General features: G+C 33.8%; 1 protein-coding gene across 2 annotated transcripts in view; it reads left to right on the top strand.

Moving 5' to 3' along the window:
• Positions 1-22,653, top strand: part of DIAPH2 (diaphanous related formin 2) — an 881,199-nt gene that overhangs the window by 252,022 nt on the left and 606,524 nt on the right. For both annotated transcript variants that reach the window (XM_045817492.1, XM_045817491.1), the window contains one exon: positions 333-447. In XM_045817492.1, the coding sequence (XP_045673448.1) occupies positions 333-447 (115 nt within the window). The remainder of the gene's footprint in view (positions 1-332; positions 448-22,653) is intronic.

Below are 22,653 nucleotides of genomic sequence, written 5' to 3'. Positions count from 1 at the left end.
GGAACAAGAAGAATGTATGTGAGTTAGGGAGGGATTTACTAAATTATTTTTTAATGTTCATTCCAATAGAAGATTTTTAATATCAGTGAAAGATTTTTTAAATGTAATTTGTGATATGCTATTGCTATCATATACCTTTCTATATACTTACAGAATTCTGTGCCTTTCCCAATGAATATTTACTTAAAAAGTGTTATTTTGATAGGTTCTAAAGTTGATTTCGTAGGTAAATGAATAAAGGAACTATCATTCAACGTTGGTGAAAGTGAATTTTTGAAAAATTGAATATTAAGTAATATTTTAGAAACTTGTATTTGTTATTTTTGTTTCAGATTGAACCCAGAGAATTGTCTGAGAATTGTTTCTGGTTAAAGGTTAAGGAGGACAAGTTTGAAAATCCAGATCTCTTTGCAAAATTGGCACTGAATTTTGCTACCCAGATAAAAGGTACATTTTACTCTTTTAAATATAAATTTTTTATTTGGATTTATTGAAGCCACTGCTTTACTACAGTTTCTACTAATGTATAAATGTGTCATCCTTCCACAGTGGACAGAGTCAAACATGAGTAGATTAATACATTAACTGTATTTACCTAGCAACTAAAGAAGGTAGCTCTTTTTCCACTTCATTTTCTTTTGCATAAATGTTATTCATCTGAAAATATAGGTTTTATTTTTATTATTTAGTATGTGTTATTTATTCATGTATTATAAAGTTGTCATTTTAGAAATAATGTAACAATACTAATGGCTTAAAGGTTTCGTGAAGTTGGAATAGGGTTGATGCCATGGGTCTTAAATTGTCTTTCCTGTTACATTTGTGCTACTGATCAGTTCGGTTTCCTAAGAAAGTTTATAATTTCTATAAGCAGATTTTCTGGAATAATATCAAACTCTAGTACCTAATAAGTCTGTTTTACTGATTTCATAATAGAGTGCCTTGTTTATGATTAGATCTTTAGGCTTTTATGAATGTCAGACATAAATTCTGTGTTATAGAGGTGACCTGTCAGTCTTACAATGAAACATTGTGGTTTCTGAATTTTCAATAGTTTATATTAACATTACTATTTTACTTGTTATTGCATAATTTATAGTTTAGTTAAGCATAGGATTTATTTCAGTCTGAATGAGTCTTTACAACTAAGAAATTTATGTATTCCATATTCCCATGCCCTTGGAATGAGCACCTTTATCATTCCTCACTACGTGCCCTAGTATGTGAAAATGTACATTTTGGAAGATTCAGAGACAGGGAGAGGGAGGGGTAGGGGGAGAGAGAGGGAGACGGAGACATGGAGAAATTATTCCTTTTTAGCCCTTCTATCACATCTTGCACTGTGGAAGTGCCTATGCTATATTTTTTGTTCCTTGTAAATTGAAGTTCACATACACAGTGAAATCTGTGGTGATTAGATTATTCTGAAGAATTTTGAGATTTAAAAAAAATTCTGTCATTAGGTCTTTCTTTTCTTCTTTGCTACAGTAGACCTCACATTTAAAGGGTTTTTCAAGGACTCCAGAGATTATTATTTATTTTAAACTGTTTAAAATTGAAAATGTAAAATGTGCTTGTGCTAAGGTATTCATATCATCAAAAAGAAAGAAAAGATGCATGGTAAACATAACACTTCAATTAAACTCTTACAGCCTCTTCCCCAGAGAAAACCACTCTTACTAATTTGTCACATTGCCTATGAGAAATATTCTATGCCTCCAGAAGCATATAAGTATTTCTCTTTTTTGTTTTTTTTTTTACCTCCTGCTGTCTTCACTTTATGTCCTTGGATATTATTTCATAACAGCTTATATTTTCATCATGTGTTCTTTTTATATACTTCATACAATTCTGTGGTCTGGGCTTATTTTAATTTATTTAAGCAGTTCCCTATTAATGGATATTTATATTAGTTCAAATCCTTTGCTATTCCAAGCAGTGCTTCAGTAAACATGTACCTGCATGTACCTTTCTGCACATGGGATCTATTTGTAGGGTAATATCTAGTAGTGAAATTTCTACATAAAATGTGCCATATGTTTATAATTTTGATAGATATTACCAAAATGACTTCCAAAGAGTTTGTGTCTATTTATAGTGCCACCTAAAATTTATATGAGTTCCCATAACTTTTGCCCATTGCAGGGATTTAAATAGCAAATCATCCATGTCATAATTTTTACTTCTTAAATTAGGAGTGAAGTTAAGCAGGTTTTCTTTTGTTCATAGGCAGTTTTAATTTCTTTTTTTCTGTGAACTTTTCCCTACAGTTCTTGGTATATTACGTATTGAGCACTTACTCTTTTACTTATTGATGTATTTGTATTGAGTCCCACAAGAATCATGGTTTTCATAAAATCTTAGTGTTAGTCTGGACCTTAGAAGCAAGTCTTTATTTTACCAATGAAGAAAATGAAGTTTGAAACATAGAAGTAACTAGAAAACTCACTAGGGAATTTCTAAAAGTAGTGTGGTGCAGTATGGGGAAAGCCAGAGAAAATTGAGTTACACGTACTTGCATTCCAGCTGTGATGACTTGTAACCTCTGAGGCTGAAGTTTCTCAGCCATAAAATGAGTAGAGTAATATTTACCTAATAGTGTTGTGAGAATTAAGTAAGGTTATATATATTTAAAGCGCCCAGCACAGTGCTTAGTGTAGCAGGCACTCAATAAATGTTAATTTCCTTTCCCCTTTCATTTAACAGGGTATGTGTGTTTTGTTTAGTTATTGACACTTAACACAACTGTTAATTCAGCAAGAGAATTTCCTGCTCTTCAGAGAAGCATTTGGTGGACCCAGTCAATTACAATAGAAGCAATTTTTGTAGCTTTCATTTTGGGCCACCTTAAATTTTCTTTTGTTTTAATGTGCTTTCCATAAACACATACAAATGCTTCAGGCAAAAGTTTTAACATGGAACCTTCTGTTTAGAGATCTTGCCAACTGTTACTTACAGTAGTTTCTGAGCAGTGAACACTTCAGAACAATCCCAAGCCAATACTTCATTAGTTACAATTCTAAGATGCAGAACATTTTCTTTAAAGTTTTCTGGTCCCTGAAAAGTCAGTAGAACCAAATGCATTAACTGGAAGTAGTATTTGTATAAAAAAAGAAAGTTTTACCCAAAGACAATAATGAATACAATAACTAATTAGGCTATCATACATAATCTTTCTAAATTTCCACCCTGTAAAAAAATGATTACAATTTCCTTCAGGCTTGCTACATGCCCCTCAGAATAAAAAGAAACCAACAAGGAATTTAACATTTCAGTTACCTAGGAACTATTTAGTAAGGTGAAATTCTAGAATACATACTACTATATTTCAAGAAAACACTATTAACAGATAAGCATGTGTTGAAGAAGGCAGTTTACAAGTGAAACATTACAAATCTTATGTTCATGCATACAACTTACAAAATAGAAAATGGTATTCTTCCAAATAGTATAGCAGCACACTAACACTATACAGTTAAGATTGAAAGCTTCTTCACACACATCCACTACACCGCACAGCAGTATATACCTTAGATATTCTCTTTGTCACCTGACATGTGCCAAGCATGGTTTCACAGAGACTTGTATGTTAGAGCAGGCTAAAACATTCTGCTTTATCTGCTTAACTATGTGTCAAAGATAACCAGTTACAGGAAACAAAAAGTTTTATAATCAAGTAAAGAAACACATAAACCTCCACAATAGGCTAAAAAAATGCTTCTAAGGACATGATACAATCCTAACAGGAGGGTGGATCATACCTGTAGATACTATAGAGTATGTGGGACTAGTTTGGAGCCTGGTGAAATACATTAAGATATATGGACCTAAATGACCATCAAATCTGTAATAACTACTAGAAACTCAAATGTGAATTATTGGTGTTTTTCCAGTGGAATGTCATCTAATTTATGGCTTAGCACTATTGAAAACTGTTCTGCCATTACAGGTTTGCAGTCAGTGCAAATTAATATCTAAACAATAGGGGACAGCCTGAATCAAATGGAATTTTGAAAAATTACAATGACTGCATATATAAACTTATTTTGTATTCTGAAAATAGTACTATAAAACTCAATGATTTTCCCAACTTCTTAGAGTTTGTACCATCATAGATAATAAAATTAACAACAATAAAAATAAAATAAAATAAAATAAAATAAAATGCTTCCTCTACCAATTCTTTACTAGAGTAAGTAAAAGCAAAGTATATGTTTGTCTCCTGCCCCTTTGTCATATATTAATTGACCATATAGACATGGGTTTATTTCTGGGCTCTCTATTCTATTCCATTGATATATGTATCTGTTTTTATGCCAGTACCAGACTGTTTTGATTACTGTGGGCTTACAGTATAGTTTGATATCAAGGGTGATCCCTCCTACTTTGTATTTTAAAATCTTATCTCATTTAATCCCAACCCTAGATGTTATTATTATGGTTTTATAGGAGAAGAAACTGAGGCTATGGGAGACTAAGACATGTTTTGTTTACATAGGTAGTAAGTGGCAAAGCTTAGTTTTGAACCCAGGTTTGTTTTTAATCAGTTACTTCCCTATGGTGTTATATTGACTTTTAACGGCTTTTATGCCCCTAGTAGTCGGTGCATTTTGTGGCATGGTTTAACTGATTCCTTTTTAATGCTGTAGTTTGACATGTGTTATATTATCTTGTGGAATGTGTAATTCTATTATCTTAGCACTGAAGTTAGTTCTTCAGAGTTTAAACCACAGCTAGGACATTGTACCTTCATGGAAAGGAATAAGATTATTTGTTTCTATGACTAAGATTTTGCAAGGCATGCTCTGCATAGTATCTATTAACTATGAAACATTGCTATATAATTTGCCATCTGTCTCTTCTAATAATCAATGAAGTAATGTGGTCTTCATGTCATTAGATATATGATAATGATTTGTTTAAGTATATTTTATTGATTATGCTATTACAGTTGTCCCATTCTTTTTTTCTCCCCTTTATCCCCCTCTGAATGGTACCCCCATTTTCTCCATCACTCCCCTGCTTAGTTCATGTTCATGGGTCATACACACGAGTTCTTTGGCTTCTCCATTTCATATGCTATTCTTAATTTCCCCTGTCTATTTTGTACCTACCATTTATGCTTCTTATACCCTATGTCTTTTCCCCCATCATCCCCCCTCCCCATCTCTGCTGATAACCCTCCATGTGATACCCATTTCTGTGATTCTGTTCCTGTTCTAGTTGTTTGCTTAATTAATTAATTAATTAATTAATTAATTTTAGGTTCAGTTGTTGATAGTTGTGAGTTTGTTATTATTTTACTTTTCATATTTTTGATCTTTTTCTTAGATAAGTCTCTCTAACATTTCATATAATAAGGGCTTGGTGGTAATGAACTCCTTTACCTTGACCTTATCTGAGAAGCACTTTATCTGCCCTTCCATTCTAAATGAAATTTGCTGGATAGAGTAATCTGGGATATAGGTCCTTGTCTTCCATGACTTGGAACACTTCTTTCTAGCCCCTTGTTGCTTGCAAGGTTTCTTTTGAGAAATCAGCTGATAGTCTTATGGGAACTCCTTTGTAAGTAATTCTGATAAGGATTGATTAATATATATGGAATTTGTAAAGTAATGAAATCAAACTTTCTTGGGGCTCCTTTGAGGTTAGCTTCACAACATTATAGACACCTTATGTTAATATGACATTTTTTAGCTGTGAGTTACTGAGCTCTCCTGTTTCAGTAATTTAGACACAATAACAGGTGTTCAGTTGATAGTATTTACAATTCACACAGATACTCCATTTACATTTAGAATTACTGTTCTAGCTAAATTAGTTTTATTTTGGCAAATAGAAATTATTTACATTGAAATCCAGTGGACATTTTTAACACTGCTATATAAAACTACAAAGATGTATGCTTTATTCCAACTGTATACTAATGGCAGTTAAACCAGTGTTAAGTAGTAAGAATAAGAGAGTTCTCTGATTTGTTTAAGAAACATACTCAATTTAGACAAGTTTAAATCTGGTAGCTTTTCTGAGTCATTGTGTATAAGTAATTCCTTTAATCAGTTAGTTCTTCTTGGTCAAAGTACATTTAATTCTTTCTTTTTAATAGGTTATTCAGTAGTAGCTGGTTTTTAGTTAGCTTTCCCTAATTTTAAACTATGTTTTTGGTATTATTATTTTCAGTATTATAATTTTTATTTGTACTGTTATTTTTGTTTTGCTTTTTAATTATTTTTCCAGTTTTATCATGATATAATTGACATAAAGTTATGTAAGTTTAAGGTACATAACATAATAATATTATATATTGAATACCACAGTAAATTTAGTGGATATCCCTTACCTCATATAGTTATAATATTTTTTCCTTCTTATGGGAACTTTTAAGGTTTACTCTCTTAACAACTTTCAAAGATATACTGCAGTATTGTTAACTATAGTCATCACACTGTACCTTATATTACCAGAAATTATTTCTTATAACTGAAAATTTGTACCTTTTGACCACTTTCAACCAATTCCCCTACCCTGAATCCCCTCTCCTCTGGCAACCACAAATCTTATCTCTGTTTCTATGATGATATGTTTATTTTAAATCAGTGTTTAACATCTGGTGAGGTAGGTGTGCCAAATGAGTGATACAAATTTTATTAGGTGCCCTGAAGATACTACATGGGTGATGACCCAAGAAATTAAAAATGTAACCTAAAAATATAAGTTCCATTTTAACACATGCTTCTAGGAATATATTTGCACTTGAAAACAGGTTCACATTTTTGTCAATGACCATTATGTTGAAAGAACTTAAACTTTTAATTTTATTGTTGTTGATAATGCTATCTATACCAATATAACATATTATCTTTAAATTAACTAGCTTAAAAGAATACACATTTATTTTCTCATAGTTTGAGGAATCTTGGCAGAGCTCAGCTGAGTCCTCTACCTCAAGGTTCCTCACAAGGCTGCATATAAAGTGTTATTATGGTTGTGGTATTACCTGAAGGCTTAAAGGGGGAATTACTTGTTTTTAAGCTCATCTAGATGAGTTGCAACAACATTCCGTTTCTCCAGGACTATTGGACTGAGGGCCTCCATTCTTTGTTGGCTGTTGTCCAGAGGCTGCCCTCAGTTCCTTGCTTAATGGGCCTCTCAATAGTACAGCTCACAAAAGGCAGGTTGCTTTATCAGGGCATGCATGACAAAAAGGAGTGAAGACAGAATGAAAGCAAAAAGGAAGTTATGGTCATTTGTAGCCTAATTTTATCATTAGAAGCAAATAACTAGGTCCAGTGCTTATGTACATGTAGAGAGGGATTTCTCAAGGGCATGAAAACCAGGGAGCTTTTGTGAGCCATTTCAAAAGCTACCTACCACCTGGATATATACAATTTGATTTCTCAGTAATTACAAGTGCTATGAGATCTCTCTCTTTGATGACCTCACCAGAATCCTAACTGGTCTCTCTGCCTTTAGTCATTTTTCATGGTGATCAATTTTCTACAACTTAGTCTGAATTATCTTTTCAACTGTAAATTATCATGGTACTCCCATGCTTGGGATATTTCACTGACTATCCATTGTCTTCAAGGGGGCATATAAACTCCTCGTGGGTATCAAGGTCCATTGCCTCTTGATCCTCCCTCCCAGCATGGTCCTTAGCGCAAACTCTTTCATTCCTGGAACAGAGACATTTATAATACGTTGCAACTTCTCTTTGGCTACACCTTCACCAGTTCTTCATTTAGACTCACTTTAGATGTTACTTCCATCAGAAGTGTAGTCTTCACAATATATTTTAATCGTCTTTATTCATTTGTGTCCCCATCAGAAACCGAATTTCTTCCAAGCAGGAGGAAGTATTTTCATTTTGTTTACTATTGTTTCCCAGCATGTACCACAGCTTCTAGCAAATACAAGTTTTCAATAAACACACAAATTAATTACTGTTATGTGTACTTACTTTCATACTACCAAGACAAATAAAGTACAGGTGCTAACCTAGAATTTAGGCATATAGTAGGAAATGCATGTGTTTAATAATTTATTCAGTTATTTTGTGAATGTGTATTCAGTATATATATGTATATATATATACACACACACGAGATAATCTGTATTTTAATATAGAGTGTAAGTGCCTTAAAATAGTTATAAGTACCTAAATAGTGATAAGCACCTTGAAACTGATGAAATACTAGAAATCCAGAAAACACATATTTGAGTATAACTATTGTGGTTTGTTAAATTTAATTTGCCCATTTAAGTTCTTGTGATTTAGTAACTCCCTTCATTCACTTCATTTGCTGATGTATGGAGATATATATCTATAAATTCTACTACCGATTTTGTTAACATTTTTGAAGGTGAAAGATAGAATTTTTTTCAATAGTGGTCTTTGATTCATTTAGTCAATAAAGTTTTAAAAATTATGGATGGTCCACTTACATAAGTAGAAATTTAGCGTGCTGAAGTAAATGTCCATTTCCTGATTTATTGTTCGACCCTTAAGGAAACCAGTTAATGTCTATCATTTGTATTGAAACATCTATAAAATAGAATAATGGTCAGTAAATAGAAAACCATCAATAGAAGTTTTGTGAAAATGAAGATAAATATATATCACAAACTCATAAGAACACTGATCATTTTAACAATTACAAATATTAATATTTGTTGTCCACTTACTATATACCAGTTACTTTTTAAAGTATTTCACATGAATTGTTTTATTTAATTTTTAAAGTCTATTCTATGCTGTAGACTCTATAATTATAGTTATTTCGTGAAAAAGCAAAGTAGCACTGGAAATCAAGCTCAAGCAGGATGATTGCACAGCCTGCGTGCTTTACCACTTGCTATGATTACTATGTGAGCAAAGACATGGAAATAGGGCATGTTAGAACAAGCCTGAATTTATAGCCTGTGCTTTTGATAAAACTGAATCAACAAGTATGCCCACTAAGTAATTGTTTATGGTGTATTGAAAGACACATGTTCCAATATAAAACCAGTCTCAAAAGACTAAAAATACATTGAGGTTGCTAGCAACGCTTGGCTGAGTTCTCCATGATTGTGTGGTCTGCCTTGGCATATCCATGGCCAAATATTAACACTAGTGTGATTTCTCCCTACCTCCCCTGCATCATTTCTTCATGCTTTTTGCCATTTGTTGATAGTGGCTTTAGGATTATCCTCTTAATTTAAATTAATTTCACTGGAGCTGTAACAAACTATGTGTTGCATTCAAATAACAAATGTAACTATTGTGAATTATCAGTATTACTTCATGTAGATGGTTTAATGAGAGCTGACTCTGCCTGGCCTCATGTGTTAAGAATAGACTGATAACATGATCTTGGAAATGCCTGAGAAATGCGGTTTTCCTAGCATATAATTGTTTTTAATTTAAGGTAACAAAAATGACTACTCTTTCACATGTGATGCTATTAGGATATTTGTTATTTTCTATGGAAAGAGAATCTGCTGTGATTAGGTAACTTTCATTCCATTAACAGCAATATTCACTGCTCTCCTCTAATTTTTACTTCCTGTTTGTTCTTACAGTATCAATCAGATCCCATTCTTGTTAATTATTGGCACTTTTACTGTATTTCACATCCTTTTGTTTTCTCAATACTGAGAATTTAAGTATTTTAATAATTTAGTGTATTTTCAAATGCTAATACATATAACTACATAAGAGATCAGAATATGGTTACAGAATCCTTGTATCATTGTTTATATATAGACCTTCATTTTATTAATAATAATATTACTTGACATTATACAGTTTCTTAATCCATTTCAGGGCATAAACTGAACACATATAAAGGTAAAATCATAATCATAGTAAATTATTTTCTCTGATTTGAAATAGGATTTGGGGACAAAAGTGTACTTGTCTTTGAATATTTCAGACTAAGGCATAATTTATCCAAGGGATTCCTTTACAATATACAATTTGTTAAACACTTAGAATTCTTTATCCTTTCCTGAGGTGAGTTGTAATCAGCTATATATATTTTTCATGTTCGTTTATATAAATACTATGAAAGCAAAGAGATTTTTCATATTTTTCTTTGAAATATATTTGCCCTAATATTGTTTGCCATCCTGTAAATTATTTAATATTTAAGATTTTTATAAAGTTATTTTTAAATTTAGTATTTCAAATTTAGTATTAAATTTATCATTTGTTACATATCAAACATTGTTCTGAACTTTTTACATATATTAAATCATTTAATTAATCCTCCTGAAAGAAAACATTATCAGCTAATGTCATTATCTTCAGTTTGAAACATTATATAACTGGGTCACAGGGAGATGAAGTGACTTGCCTGAAGGTCACAAGGGCAGTAGATATCAAAGCTGAGTTTAACCCATTGCTTTTTATTACTACACAAATAGCCAGGTTTCAGTTCATTTACATGATGTCAATTACATAGTTGGTAATCTACACTCCTTTTACTACTTAGGAACTATATATCATAGAAACGACAGTCTTATTCCACCAGCCTACTGCATGCTCAAGCAGGCAGATCTGGGGTTTATCTGGAAATCAGAATGGGTGTGATAGCAGGGAAGGAAATTAGTGTGGTCCAGTGATATACACTGCCTGTGGGAGAATTTCCAGACTATCCATGTTTCTGTCTGAGTTGCTTCTGAGTCTGAACAATATTATTCATTCTTGGCATCTAAGTGTACTTATTTTAGAATCAGATCTTGAAGGTGACACTTGCAATTTGAAAAAGATATGAAAAACTCTAACAGAAGTTGATGTTGTTTTAATCCCTCCAGTTGTGTATTAGTTCTTAACAAAAAAGTCTTTCCTATTGAAACTGCTGTTGGAAGTGTTTCAGAATTCCCTTATAAGGAAATGCTGCAAGTTGTTTTGCAAGTTTATTTCACTATTACAGTAAAAGCTGAGGGTGGTGAGCTAATTTAGCATGACTTGCTTTTTATATCTTGCTTTATCCCCTAGCATCCACCCTCACAAAAAGGAGGGACTGTATGGAGTTAGATTCTGTCAGTCATATTCTTCTATCTTCTTGGAGATCTCCAGTTCATGTGACTCCTAGAAATGCAGTAATCTAAGCACCTAAATTACTCTTCACACCGGTAATGCAGATATTAATGCTTTTTTAGTTGTGCGGGGTTTTGAGTTCCAAGGCATTTGAGCTCCAAATGTCTGCTAGGAGATGATTGTGTATAGCAGGTGCAGGCACAACAGCATGCTTCTTTGACTGAAAAGAATCAATATGTCAACTTATCAACACATATTTTTATACTGTTTCAAATACATTGCTTCTAAAAAGTTACTAAAAAGTTATTGAAAATATGTAAATAATTTAAAGGTTGTGGGAAGCTTAATTTTGTAACAATTGTTGTCAAACTACGTACTAAGTAGAAATCATGCTATTTTTATTTTTTGTATTAGAAGCACTTGATCATTTATAAGAATCATTCCATTTAATGTCCATCAGTACTAGCTCACTAAAAGGTTTGGTATCCATAGGCATTTATTTAAATTTTCTGCACTTTCATTTTGAATTAAGATCAGATAAGAGGGTTTGCATAAAGTGTTTTCAATTTGAATCATTAAAAGGAGTTATGTAAATGGGCTTTGATACCTGATGATATTAATAATGTGTGCATTTGAAATATATTAATCATTATACATTATGAATAATTAAATCTATTATAACTACCCTGAATGAGTTTGCTTTGAGTATTTCTGAATGCATTTTAGCCTGAACACTGCCATTGAGGAAATTTACCTTGGAACCATGCAGAAAACAACAGAGTTGCTAGGACTTTGGAGTTTGTGGAATGGCTGCTTATGGAACATCAGTATTTTAATTATCATATTAAAATTCTTCATTATGATGTTTGAGGAGGAAGTGAAAATATGCCCTGCTTTATTGTTTATATTATATATAGCTGCACAATAGAATACAAAACTTTACAAATGGAACTTTTAATAATGCCTTTGCTCTAAAGATGCATACCCTGATATTTATAGAATCTAAGCAACCTATGGCCTTTACCATGTAGAAGTAGGCAACTGGGGCATATGTAATATTAAATACTTCAATAGTCAAAATAGACAATATTTAGATTCACTAATAACTTTTAGTGAATACATCAGCTACAAGTTAAGTAAACCACCTAATAGGTTTAATATATTAATATGCTAACTGCTGTACAGAATTTGCTGGTGTGGACAATACCTTTCCCAAGAGATGTTCAATACTAATTTCCATTACTAAGTAGTGATTGAAGACTGTTTTTGAGACCAAGTGTTAATAAAAGGGAAGATAATTTTTAATAAACCTTGCAGATAGTGTCATAAATTTAAATTCCATATGCCTGAACTTTGTAAAATAGTCTTCCTTTTTCCAACTTCTCTCAGATACCTCTCTTCTCTCAGTGGACCCAGATACCTGCATCGTCAATGCAGCGTCACATTCACATTTCACTAATTTTGGATAAACTGATGCTTGGGTCTTGAGCGCTCCATTTCTGAGTGTACGTATTAGTGAGTAATGATGGCCCATATAGAGACTAATTTACTGCAGAACTGCAGTAATGGCAGTTTTCTAGACATTCTTCCAAACTGCCATTGAAGCTGTCCTCCTTGTCTCATTTGCTCTTTCAACAAATATGTATTGAAATTCTATCATATACTGTACAGTACTGGTTTTCACAGATCAGATTGCTTATTGCTCCATTAGGCCTGTGACTCACTGAAAGAGTAAGTGTGAATTCTCTGTGATAGAAAGGGATTTGTTTTGTTTTACACTCACAGCATCCTTGTATTTCTATTCTTTAGGCCCTGCTTGCTTACTCAGCCTCAAGATAATTATTTCTTCTACTACCTTTGAAAATTTCCTAGTATCCCCATTTTGTTGTTGTTATTTAGATATGCTTACACTGTTGTGTATTAAATGAACCACTGTATGCGTAACTATTCTCTTACTTCAGTCCAATTTTTATCTGAGTCTTCTTGTTTCTTCCTGTAACTCAGCGTGACAAAAAATGTTCCAGTGGACTTTGGGGTTGACCAGTATTTTGAAGTTTGGGAACAGGAGTAGAGAAGACAGCAATTAGAGTATCCAGTAAAAGGAAAACTAGGATTTTGATAAAGACTGTTTGGGGTGTTGTAATATGCTTGCCACTTCACTGGGCATTTGGTTTACATAATTAGTAGTTTTTTTTTGAGTGCACTGCTCATATTTTCTCAGAAATGTATTTATCTGTTTTCAAGAAGTATGTAATAAATTATCTAGAAACTCTGAGTCCCCTAATAGTAGTCAGTAGATTTATTTTGCATGCATTTTTATATTTACAAATGTGTGTATTAAGCACCTACTTTGTGCTAGATGCTAGTCTAGGCCTTGAGTATGGGGATATTATAGCTGTAATCAAGGCGGATGTGATCTTAATTCTCTTATAACTTCTCTTAGTCTAAAGGAAAAGATATAATAATGTCATGAAATGAATATGAATTTTAGATACATTAAATATTCTTAAAAAGATAAAATACAATAATATGATAGAGAATTATTTAGGTGGAAGAGTAAGTGTGATGGTTATGGAAAGTAATTTTAAAAGCACATGAATTGGAGAATTTAAAACACATATCTTCAGAAGTAGAAACCAACACAGCTTTAATGGGTTGAGTGTAGCGGATAAGAAAAACACAAGGAAGTCAGGGATCACTTGTAGTTTTGGGGCTTGAGTAAACAAGATACTGTCCAATAACTATCCTGTTCTAGGCATTGAATCAGAAAAGGCTTAGGGCAATAGTGTTGACAGAAAAAAAATGGTCAGAGGATTAAAACAATGTGATAATCAAGATCAAACCATCTTTGCATGTACTATACTAGTATTTCCAAAGGTAGGAAGTGCAGTGCAGCTTGAACTAGTTCATTGTTGATGCATGGAAGTAATATGTATTGTTTTAGCATTGACCATTGCTTGAAGTCTAGGGGTTTGTGCATATTTTGATTTGATTGTAAAGAGAATTTTTACTTTTTTCTCTGTGTTTAACTCTGGTTAATGAACATTGCACCTCATTTAACCAAAGTGTTCCTTCTGATTTACTCCAGGATGAGGTCACACTGTATACTAGGTATGAATTAGTTATGAAGTAACCAGTTTTGTTCTGGTGAAGAGATAATTTTATTCTCATTCTTACTAAATATGTGATTTAAGAAAGATTTTTACATTCTCTGTGTGCCTGAAGGGCACTGAAAGTGTACTGTTAAAAACCCCATCAAGGGACTGAGCACAGGCCTGCGAGCCAAAGCATCGCAGGTTTGATCCCCAGTCAGGGCTCATGCCTGGGTTGCAGGCCATATCTCCAGTATAGGGTGTGCTAGAGGCAACCATACATTGATGTTTCACTCCCTCTCTTTCTCCCTTCCTTCCCCATCTCTCTAAAAAAAAGTTAATAAATAAAATCTTAAAAAAAACTATCAAGTTTAGAAAGAAATGTAGGTCATTCCTTTTGGACTGTCTACTAAATGGCTTGAAACACCATATTCCGAAGTCCTCTTTCCAGATAGAAATAATATCCTCTGTCCAGGAAATTATTAAAGGTTATTTATTATCTTGTTTCAAGAGTTCAGAGGAAATTCAGCATTTATTAATTACTGGGGAATTGCCAAAATGGATTATATGTATGTGACAAAGATATTCATGTAAATTTTGAAGTATATTCTTACTGTGGCTGCATGATTATTTGTGATAGATACCAAAGGGCCCTCTGACTCATTTACTGGTGTTCCATGTCTTTCCAGCCTTTTCTCTAATAATTTAATCCTAGGAAATGAGTTGAATTAATAAAGCAACTGTGATTGTTGATTATTTCCTTATCCTTTATATCCCAGAAAACTAAGCATAAAATCTGATTCCTCAGTGGGTTGGTTGATATTTCTAAATTCATCAATGACCCTTGATACATCTTCAGTTGCACTATTTTATTTCATTTCAATTTAGCATAAAGGTATTGGAGATTTACATTCAAGAAGATAATGCAACTTCTCTGTATGATAATTTTTTAAGCAGCATTGTAGTGCATGTGGGAAGTATTATTGCAGTTTAGATATGCTAACTTGCATCTAAGATAGCTTAGTTTATTTCACTAGTGAGCTCCAAAAAAGTTATCTTGGGTGGTCTCTGGAAAATATAAGAAAATTTCAAACCTACGCTGTTAAGTAACTTGTCTCTATTCTATTTCCAATTTTTATTCATCAACTGCCACTTTTAATTAATAATACATAACAGGAATCAGGAATTTTTTTCCTTTTAGAAATGATGTCATAATGGGGATTTTAAAACATCAACTGCCACTTTTAATGAATAATACATAACAGGAATCAGGAGTTTTCTTCCTTGTAGAAATGGTGTCATAATGGAGATTTTAAAACATATGTATACTCATGCTTGTGTATATGTATATGGAAGAGTTAGATGTTTTATCATCTTATGTTGATACACACAAACACATCCTTCAATCTATATAACTTGTTTACATTTCTACATAAAATGTCAGTTTATCATATATACCTTAGATTAAGGTGGATTCTGATCTGCTCAGTAATTCTTTCCTCAAGCTGAGACTTTACCACTGTGGAAAGACCAAGTTATCAATGTAGGAAAAGTAGAATGCTAAGCAGTAGAAAATGTGGTTAGTGCTAGTCTTGGAAGACCCCAGTCTTTACATTTCTATATTCCGAAAAAGCTCCTGTGAGGGGTATGGTACTCTCATTGTGAGGGATGAAGGTTCAGGGCTCCTGTTATAGTTGTTCATTGCACAAGGGTGCCCAGCTGAGTGTCCCACTAGGCGCTACAGTTTGATACAAACTCTGACAAACTGTCCGTCTCTAATTTGTACAATAGTTTCATAGCTCTGGAGACAGCCCCGGCAGGTCGTGCAATAGGCAGCCACTGAACTTGACTCTACTGGCCTTCACTCCACATTCTCCCTTCAGACTGTTTTCTGTAATGCTTCCTACTCTGTGCTGCTTCATTCCTTCCTATTCTCTACTTGTCCTTTGCTACCAAGAAGCTAATTCCTCTAAGGATGCTTAATTATGTCTCTATGTTGGGAATAAGGCAAATGTTACCCTGAAGCGTTATATTTGCTGTAATTACTATGTCAATACCAATTGGGATCTGGAATATATGTCAACATTTTCTCTTTTACTGGCACCCCTTACTTCAAAATGGAGCATCTTTAATTACAATTTGCATACATCCTAACCTCTGAGGGAATGATCATAGTCTTATACATTAAAAAAAAAGTCCAATTTAAATAAATAAACTTACAAATAGAATCTGGGAACAAAATGATAATAATAATAATAATGGTTCTCACTTACTTAGTTTACTCTCTGCAGAGCATTGTTACAATTGTCTTATATGCGTTAACTCATCCTATCGTCTCAATAACTCTTTGATGTTACTATTACTAGTCTTACTTTATATTTGAGGAATATAAGGAACTGAGAAGTTACATAACTTGCCCAAGAGAACAAACACAATAAATAGAGGAATGATGATTTAAATGAAGGCATTCTGTTTCATGGTCTTTTTTTTACTATACTGTAATTTATGAATTTGCTAATTGCCTTAATGTTGTTTTCCCTTTAACATTCTATGAAACTCTGCAATAAATTATCACTTATTTCTTTTTTTGGTATTCACTGGGGATAAAGTAGCATCATATCAGTAGCTAAAAGAGGTTTTCTGGCCCCTGTCTGGTGTAATTCAGTGGATTGAGCGCAGGCTGAGAACCAAAACAGTCTCGGTTTTGATTCCCAGTCAGAGCACATGCCTGGGTTGCAGGCCAGGTCCCCAGTGGGAGCTTCGCGAGAGGCAACCATACATTGATGTTTCTCTTCCTCTTTTTCTCCCTCCCTTCTCTTCTCTAAAAATAAATAAATAAAATCTTTTAAAAAATTGAATAAAATAAAAAAAAAGATTTTCTGGTTAATCAATGTAGTGCTTTTAGAAGTTAGTATATTATACCTGGCTGGCATAGCTCAGTGGATTGAGCACGGATTCCAAACCAAAGTGTCGCAGGTTTGATTCCCAGTCAGGGTACATGCCTGGGTTGCAGGCCATGACCCCTAGCAACCGCACGTTGATGTTTCTCTCTCTCTCTGTATCTCCCTCCCTTCCCTCTCTAAAAATAAATAAATAAAATCTTTAAAAAAAAGTTAGTACATTATAAAAACTGCATTTCCATAACAGATGACTAGAAGAAACAACTTATTGTATATATGTGAGCACATATATACCCATGAGTTTGTATTCCATATCTCTAATGTAGTGGGGTGATATAAGCTTCAGTGTACTTTAAATGCAGTTACTGTGTTTCAACTATTAAGTGTTTCTTTAGAAACAAGAAATACTCCAAATTACCTAGAGCACAGCAAGGGAATGAAGAGAATCCAAGTCTGTACTGTCTTTTCAAAGAGTTGCCGTCAATGTCTTTTTCCCCAGGAATATACAAGGGGACCCCCCCCAAAAAAAAAAAAACTGGAATTATCTGCTGGAGAGTGGGACCCTTGTAGTACATGCTTCCCCTGCTCCGTGAGTGTCCTAGGAGCCTATCTCTATCAGTGAACCAAGTGGTGTTGTCGCAACGGGCTGTGTTCTTTCATGTTTACTGAATTTTTTTGAAGACTCTTTCAGTGCATTTTCCCATTTGATGATGGGTGATTTACGAGTGCACCTGCCCCCACCATGCTGAGTGTTCAGCAGTTTTCGATCAAAAACAGTATGACCCCTGGGCCCCATCCCTGTGCTCCACTCTCACTATCACCCAATGTTGCCCCAAGTGACTTTTTTGTTTCCCTGGATGAAAACAGTGCCCAAAGGGAAATGTTTTGCTGATATGGAAGAGGTGAAACACAAAAAATGACAGAAGCACTAAAAGGCATCAAAATTGACAAGTTCAAAAACTTTTGAGAAGTGGAAAAATATGTTGATAGATATATTACATCAAATGGAGAGTACTTTTTGAAGGTGACTGAAGTTTAAATATGTAAGAATAAATGCACAATTTTTTATTGTTGTTTAAGTACAGTTGTCTCTATTTATGCCCACCACTCCCCGCCACCCCACCCATCCCCACCTCCCACCCTCAGTCCTACCCGCCCTTGGCTTTGTCCATGTGTCCTTTATATATGTTCTTTGATGACCCTTCCCTTTTTTCTCCCACTATCCCCTGCTCCCTTCCATCTGGTTAATGTCAGTTTCTTTTTTCCATGTCTGTGATTCTGTTTAGCTCGCTTGTTTGTTTTCTTGATTAGGCTCCATTTATAGGTGAGATCATATGGTATTTGTCTTTCACTGCCTGCCTTATTTCACTTAGCATAATGCTCTCCAGCTCCATCCATGCTGTCACAAAGGGTAGGAGCTCCTTCTTTCTTTCTGCTGCTTAGAATTCCATTGTGTAAATATACCATAGCTTTTTGATCCACTCATTTACTGATGGGCACATTGAAATAAAGAAAAAACTGACAGTAACCAGAGGGGAAGGGTGAGGGAATAATGGGGGAAAGAAGGGGAAGGCTTGTCAAGGAACATGTATAAAGGACCCATGGACAAAGCCAAAGGGGGATAGGATTGAGGGCAGGAGGTGACGGGCGGTGGGTGGGGGTGGGGGAAAGTGGTGGTGGGAAAATGGAGACAACTGTACTTGAACAATAATGAAAAGGAAAAAAAAATTGGAAAGAAAAACTTAGAATGATTTTATCATAGAGAAAGCATGGAATCTATTTTGTTTCTTTTAACTGATTTACAAATATCAGTAGAATATTTATAAAAATAACTCTTTACCTTTTACCTTTGAACTGATATCAACTACTGTGCTTTGGTAGGAGAAAGAATGCATGAACTGTGGATTGTGTTGAGTATGATACACAGGTGGAGATATTTAGCAACTAGAAAAGCATATGGTCTGGAACTCACAGGGTAATTTGGCCTGGACAAAATGATTTGGGAGGTTATTTAGTAGTTGTACATGTACTAGACATTGTGAGCCACATCTTTTTACTTATCTAATTAATTAATTAGATATTTATTGTATCTTAATTAATTAAATCTATATTGTATTTTTCCCATTACCATTCCGCCCCCTTATACCCACCCCCAACAATCACCACACTGTTGTCCATGAGTCCATTTTCTTTTTTGCTCAATCCTTCCACCCCCTACCCCCACACTAGCTGTCATTCTGCTCTCCTTCTATGATTCAGCCACATTTTGAAATATAATTCATTATGGTCAGTTGACATGTTTCATTAATATAGAATACATTATAGCTATATACACATATATCACAATTTGCAAAGGAGACAATTGGGAAATAAATGAAATTTGTTAGCTTAGCTTTCTGTAAAGATGAATTATTTGAATGTGCTGTTATATTGGTTAAGGCATTTTATACTTGAAGAATATAGTTGCTGAGTCTAGGACCTTAGTTAATGAAAAAATTGTAAAAATCTGCCACTGTTTTTGTTTTTTAAATCTTCCTTGAGGATATGTTTATTGATTTTAGAGAGAGGGGAAGGGGTGTCTGTACATATACACATATACATACATGTATATGAAAACAAATATATATGAGAACATTGATGTGACAGAGAAAATTGATCAGTTGCCTCTTGTATGCATGCCGACTAGGGATTGAACCTGAACCTAAGTATGTTCCCTGACCAGAGATCAAATCTTCAACCTTTTGGTGTATGGGATGATGCTCCAACAAACTGAAACACCTGGCCAGGGCAAAATTCAGGCATGCTTATAAACCCAAACATAATCTAAGCAGACTATCCTATTTAAGTAACTAACCTTGAAAAAAGAGAAAGACTTAAAAACACAAATCACTTATTTAATTGTTTCCATTGTACTAATACACCATAATTTGAGTGAAGTACCATTTTAAGTTGTATGCTTGTTTAACTGCACTAGTCACCTGGAAATACAAACACAGTCATACACATAGCTGTCAACCTCTGAAATTCAAAGGAGTTTTTTGGAACTTAATTTCTTCAGTAAAATATTCATCCTTAGATTTCTTCATTCACCATGGAATATAATGGTCAGAAATGTAGAAATGACCATTTGTGATTTAGATTATTTTTGGCATATAGCTTTTGATACTAGTAAAGAAAACATTGAATATGATTGACCTTATTAATTTTAATTTTATACAATTTAATAAAACTTCTGTTAGTGATTTTACAGAATGAAACCTTTATCCATTTATGCTTTTGAAAAATGACCTTGTGAGATGTCAAAATTGCTATTGTATGCTTTTGAAAAATACTTAATGATTTGTGCTTGATGCATTTAAACTCTTTAGTGAAGGTCAAGGATTCTATTAGGGCACTTTTGTTTTAAAATGCTGACAGAAATTAACTAGGTGGTTGAATTCTTGCTGACAGTACTGTCACATTTTTTAAGAAATCGTCTAATGATAAGGCCAGATTTTGCTCATTATTTTTCCCAGTAACAACCACTAGTTCATTAAATATTGCCCTAATTAGAGTGTGTAAGTGTCAAAACTTAGTGGTCACAGTAGCAGTTCTTACTGCTTATTGACTTAATAGATATTTACTTTAAATTGCTATAGTTTTGCCATTCTCTATGACTGTGCATATATGCCATGCATTTTGATCGGATATAATTGTATGGATATTCCATAAGCTTGGTAATTGTTGATTCTTAATGTATTTTTGGTATTCAAAGTTGTATTTAGACACCCACAATTTTATTTACAAAGTCATACTCCAAACTAGTAAAGCCTTAAAACAAAGGCAATAAAGAAAAGCTGCTATATATTTTTCTTTTCTAATTTAGAACTTTCTTGCCACCTAATTACTGCAGCATATTTTGTGAACAACTCGACTTATTACCTGCTATCTAAGCAAGAGTTGATATTTTGTGACGATGTTTTTTGCACTTCAGCTCTCTTAAAGGAGATGGTTATAATAAACATAATAATTTCAAATGTCCTAATATTGAAATATAAAAAGCATATGTTATAAAGGAGGAAAACTAATTTTCTCTCTACCCTTTCAGGGTCTTCTTGGCTCAGACCCTCTGTAATAAAACACACATTAACAAAAGAAAAACAAACAGAAGTTTATTAATATGGGTACTCACATTTACCTAGAGAGATGGTCCAAGATACCACTTTGAATGCTATCTTCAGGTAAAGACAAAAGAAAGATGTTGGGGCTGGGGCAGGGGTGGGGGAGCCACAGGTTGGGTCAGGTTTAGCCAGTTATGGGAGGTGACCAGGAAAAGCAATGGTAAGATGTATTGTACAGATTGAAGTAGTTGCCTTTCTCCATTGATGTGTTTCTTGTGATTTAGAATCATCCTTCTCTTCTTGGTACAAGAGGCAGGCATCTTAACAAATGAAAATTCCTTGTAAATGTAAATATCTTAAAAAGGATAACTTTTAGTCAGTTTTCAGAGCTTCTCCTGTGTCTTGTAATTTCTCAAAAGTAATCTGCTCAAAATAACCTTCATGCTATTGGAGAGGAAAAATTTTTTCTCTCCTACTTTATTGATCGAGACCCCAATAATAAAAAGACATCATGTATACCTCATATATATAGGAGATACCCATGGAAAAGGGAGTAATTTCCCCAAGTGGACTAAGCTATCATCTTGAATACCACTTCCAGCTAAGACAAAACATGTGGAAAATGGGTAACTTCTACTTGGTTTTGAGAGCATCTCATTCCAAAGTTCTCAAAAAACCACAGCCTGAAATACCAATGTTGCAGAGAGGCATATTGTGTGTTGTCATATTTTGCTACCCTTCACTGGACATGAGAATATAGTCATACCAAATGTAGGATTGCCTCTTTTACTTATATCAGTGAAGTACTTTAATATAAAATTCTTAGATTAATCTGTACAAAGATCACTTCCTCTGTAGGTATTTGCCCATACTTTTTTGCACATGATTGTTCTGTTGATATACCATATGGAGAACTATTTTAAGTTCACACATCCTTGAACATACCATGATTATGATACCTAATAGTTTTGTAAGTATTATGAAATTATCCTTCAGCATTCCTTGTTCTTAGTATGTGAGAGAGGCTTGGATGGTATGTACATCATATTTCCACATCCCTGCAGTTCCATGGTGTAAATGACCTTTTGGATGCATACCCTATGGCTCTCTAGTACCTTGGGTTTTTATTCATGATCTTCATTTAAGTTTTCAGTCCTATTAAACTTTGTATAACATGTAGGACTTACAAGACACTTTTGGTTACTAATGATTTTTCTTTCATATTAAAAAGCACTTTATTCACACATTTTTAATATAGACAGAAAGGACTATGGTTATATAAACTATAGTTGTCTTTCAAAGGTAGAGTAACAAATTAGATTTTTTTCACTTTCTTTTTCCCCCACATTCTTTTATTGTTGTTCAGTTATAGTTGTCTCCATTTCTTCCCTACCACTCCCACCCACTACAGTCATCCCCACCTCCCACCCTCAATTCTACCCCACTTTGGTTTTGTGCATGTGTCCTTCGTACATGTTCCTAACAATCCTTCCCTCTTCCTCCCCCATTATCCCCTCCCCCCTCCTCTCTGGTTA

Source organism: Phyllostomus hastatus, unplaced genomic scaffold (assembly GCF_019186645.2).
Source record: "Phyllostomus hastatus isolate PE091 unplaced genomic scaffold, TTU_PhHast_1.1 phas_scaffold_28, whole genome shotgun sequence".
Classification (NCBI taxonomy): domain Eukaryota; kingdom Metazoa; phylum Chordata; class Mammalia; order Chiroptera; family Phyllostomidae; genus Phyllostomus; species Phyllostomus hastatus.
The sequence above is the reverse complement of the archived record's forward strand: the minus strand, read 5'-3'. Positions and strand labels throughout refer to the sequence as shown.